General features: G+C 53.9%; 2 protein-coding genes across 2 annotated transcripts in view; both read left to right on the forward strand.

Moving 5' to 3' along the window:
- Window position 1: 1 nt before the first annotated feature.
- SDRG_17127 (hypothetical protein) lies at window positions 2-277 on the forward strand (the record flags this gene model as incomplete). Its single annotated transcript, XM_008623362.1, has 1 exon — window positions 2-277. One exon carries the CDS (start codon window positions 2-4, stop codon window positions 275-277), a length of 276 nt encoding a protein of 91 aa, XP_008621584.1.
- A 1,620-nt stretch (window positions 278-1,897) lies between these two features.
- SDRG_17128 (serine/threonine protein kinase) overlaps window positions 1,898-3,301 on the forward strand; it is a gene marked incomplete at its 3' end in the record, with an annotated part of 2,308 nt that continues 904 nt past the window's right edge. Inside the window, exons 1-3 of the mRNA XM_008623363.1 lie at window positions 1,898-2,175; window positions 2,223-3,068; window positions 3,121-3,202. Coding sequence (XP_008621585.1) covers window positions 1,943-2,175; window positions 2,223-3,068; window positions 3,121-3,202 — 1,161 coding nt within the window. The 5' untranslated portion in view covers window positions 1,898-1,942. The remainder of the gene's footprint in view (window positions 2,176-2,222; window positions 3,069-3,120; window positions 3,203-3,301) is intronic.

The following is a 3,301-nucleotide window of genomic DNA, read 5'->3' on the forward strand; positions in this document are numbered from 1 at the left end:
GATGCAGCAGATGAAGGGCATCTACCGGGTCCAAGAGGCTCGCTTGCAGAAGTTGCATGTCCAGGCGCGGGAGCTCACGGCATGTTTTGCGTGCACATGGGAACACCACCCTCGCGAGTTCAACCAAGCCACGGATCATTTGTCCAAGCTCGCACCCGACGACGGTACCTCGTACGCGCATCCCGACGACGGATGGCACGATGTACTGCCGGCCGAGGAACTCCTGCGCGTTGAAGAGCTTTTGGCCGCCGACGTTCAACACACAACTAGTACGTAAGTCTTAGTAGGTGGAGTATTTAGTCTGTATAAAGATTTCAATCCATATCATATCAATTTATCAATAAATAAAGTACTAGTACAGTACAAGTCGTCAGGGATCTTCGAACTACAATTTTAGTCGACTTGGAAAACAACCTGTGATCCCAATATTTGGCCGTTGTTGGTCTTTCAGTGGCGTACACCACAGCTCCGGCAGGCCCTAATCTTTTTATGGAGCAGAGTGCTCCATGTGCCGCCGTCAACCATCGTATGGTGCACGTCATCTAAAGACCGACAACGACCAAATTTTGATCGAGAAAACACAAGTTATTTTTTCCGATCCATGAACTATTTTGACTTCATTTCGGCCAGTAGAGCGTCATTTTCTTGTCAAAGTGACTCGGGAATGCGTCGATGGTTCCTATACTTCTTGTGGGCATACTTCGTCAGCTCGTAATTGCAGCCCCAACGGAACGATTTGATGAAGTGTCCGCACCGACGCAAAACTTGCGAATCGACGACAACGAAAAGCTTGCGAGATTCTTCGGCACACAAGTCTTGAGTCCGTCGAACGAGCAATCACAGTTGGCCCGAGCGTAGCGCTTGGCTGCACCCCAGTTAGCTTCGATGGGGTTCAACTCGCAATGGTACTTGAGCAAGAACAGTGGTGGCCCGCACCGGTGATCGTCTCCTCCAAGAGCAATACTTGGGAGCGAAAGTCGGGTTGCGACGCGACTCAGTGTTTTGCGTAGCTAAAGAGCACGCCTTCGGGGTCGCCGACGTCGACGTTTTCGTTTGGGCACTTCATCCGCAGGCCGTGCTCGGCGACATCGATGCCACGCTCAAGAAGATCTTGCTTGATGCCCTTCGCCTGACCAGCTTTCTCCGGCCGACGTCGAAGATCATAGGCTGCTCGCGTCCGTCCGAAAACTTGCCTGGGCGCATAAGGGCTTGCGCGCCACCGGGGTTCAAGTTCATGCTCAAGGCGCGGAGGGCGTCGGGGGCGAACGCCGCGTGGTTGTTCGACTGGCCGAAGGTGACTAAGGCGATTGCATTTGGGTGCAGCTGGGCGAGCGCGATCAAGACTTCTTCCTTCACTGGGTTGATGCCGGCGTTCTTGGCGCGTGAATTGCGGCACTAGTGGGATGACCATTTCAACCGACCGGATACGCCCACCAACACCACCGGATAATGCCGCCACAAAAACCAAGATGATTGACGAAATCCAGATGTAACTCGGGGTATATCCGGACGATTGACGTGCACCCCTGTGGCCAAAAGGTGCCCCGAGCGCATACATTTCTATATTAAGGTCACTTTGGTAGAGCCTCGATAACTTCATCAAAACGCATTCAATTTTGATTCGGAGGACTAGGCTCGCTTCCTCTTGTCCAGGTCTATCGATTCTAATCCTTTTTAGCCTCAAAAGATTGCACCTGTAGATTCTATCGGCTCCCAAGTCAGCTGCAAATTTTGTCGGTCTTTAGATGACGTGCACCATACCGGTATTCAAAGAGTCATACAATTTCGATCTTCTTTCACATATTTTTATTAAAATCCTCCGATAAATAATGTATCGGATAAACTATGGATACAATTGTAAGAGGGCTGACGCTGGAAAACAGTTGTTTTATTCACGTGAGACACAATCGGACTTCGCCAGTGGACGAGGACGGCCGAGGCGATGCCACCAATGGAGACGCTGCCAGAGCTCTTGGCGAAGCACGATGTCAAAGCTCTGGACTCGATCTTGCTCTCGTGTACGGCGGTAGTCGAGGGCACGGACGGCAACGTCTTGCTTCGGCGGGGCAAGTACAACGGGAAGGACGTCGTTATCCACCGCATGGGCTACACGGCCGACGAGGCGGGCTATGCGGCCGACGAGGAGTTTACGCAGCACATTGCCCGTGTCCTCAAGTATGTCCCTCCATTCCACAATGTTTCTCTCACGCATTTTGTACTAGAGCCCAGTCGGACGTCTATACGCCTCGAGTGCTCGGCCACGCCATTGTCAACAGCGACAAAATCGCCTGTGCGGCTTTTGGAGAAGTCCAAGAGACAGTGCCGTGCCTCGTTGTCGACCGCGACGGTTTGCGGTCTCTCCACGACGTCATCGCCAGCCAATGGCTGCTCGGGGACCCGCAACTGTGGAAGCGCAAGATCACGATTGCACGTGCGATTCTACTCGGCCTTCTCGACTTTATCGCGCGCGACGTTCGGCACGTGGACGTCACTGCACACAACGTCTTTTTGAAGCCCGACTTGGAGACACCCCAGTTTGCCAACGTCGGTCGTCAGAGCAAGAGTCCGGACGGTGTCTTTACCTGGTACCCTCCCGAGCTGCTCCCCGATGGCGTCGGTCTCACACCAACAACGGACGTGTTTGCATTTGGCACGCTTTTGTACGAGATCACGACCAACCGCGAGCCGCTTCGCGATGAAGACAGGGAGCTGGCGCTGCAAACGCTTCATGACCAGCGTGGCGCGAGCGGTGGCTGCCCGACGGATCTCGTGCAGTTGATTCGCGACAGTTTGCGCCAGTTGCCCGCCGAGCGTCCGTCTCTGGAAGACGTCCTAGAACGCCTCGATGGCTTGCTTGTGCCAACGTTGCCCACCGCCGACGCAGCGTTGATCGAATTCGTCGACGGCCACGTCCCGCTTGGCCAAGGAGCGTTTGGTGTCGTCAGACTGTGTCGGTACAAGGGCATGGAGTGCGCGCACAAGCAATTGTGTCGCCCCACGAATTGCACTGATCGCCAGTACTCGACTATCGTGAGAAAGTGCTACCAAGAGATGGAGGTCCTGTCAAGGTATATATTACACGTCTCTTCCTGGTCTCGATATCAATATGTCTCAATGTAGCCTCGACCCGAAGTACGTACCACGCTTTATCGGGTGTATAGCACCTGAGCACCCAGACCAACCACCCGCCTACCTCATGGAGGTCGTACCCGGCAACGACCTCTCCAAGGAACTCTGGCAGATCAAGCAACAAGCGACGTTTCCGTGGCAAGAGCGCTGCAAGATTGCGCTCAAGATCATC

This window comes from Saprolegnia diclina (assembly GCF_000281045.1).
Source record: "Saprolegnia diclina VS20 unplaced genomic scaffold supercont1.201, whole genome shotgun sequence".
Classification (NCBI taxonomy): domain Eukaryota; phylum Oomycota; class Saprolegniomycetes; order Saprolegniales; family Saprolegniaceae; genus Saprolegnia; species Saprolegnia diclina.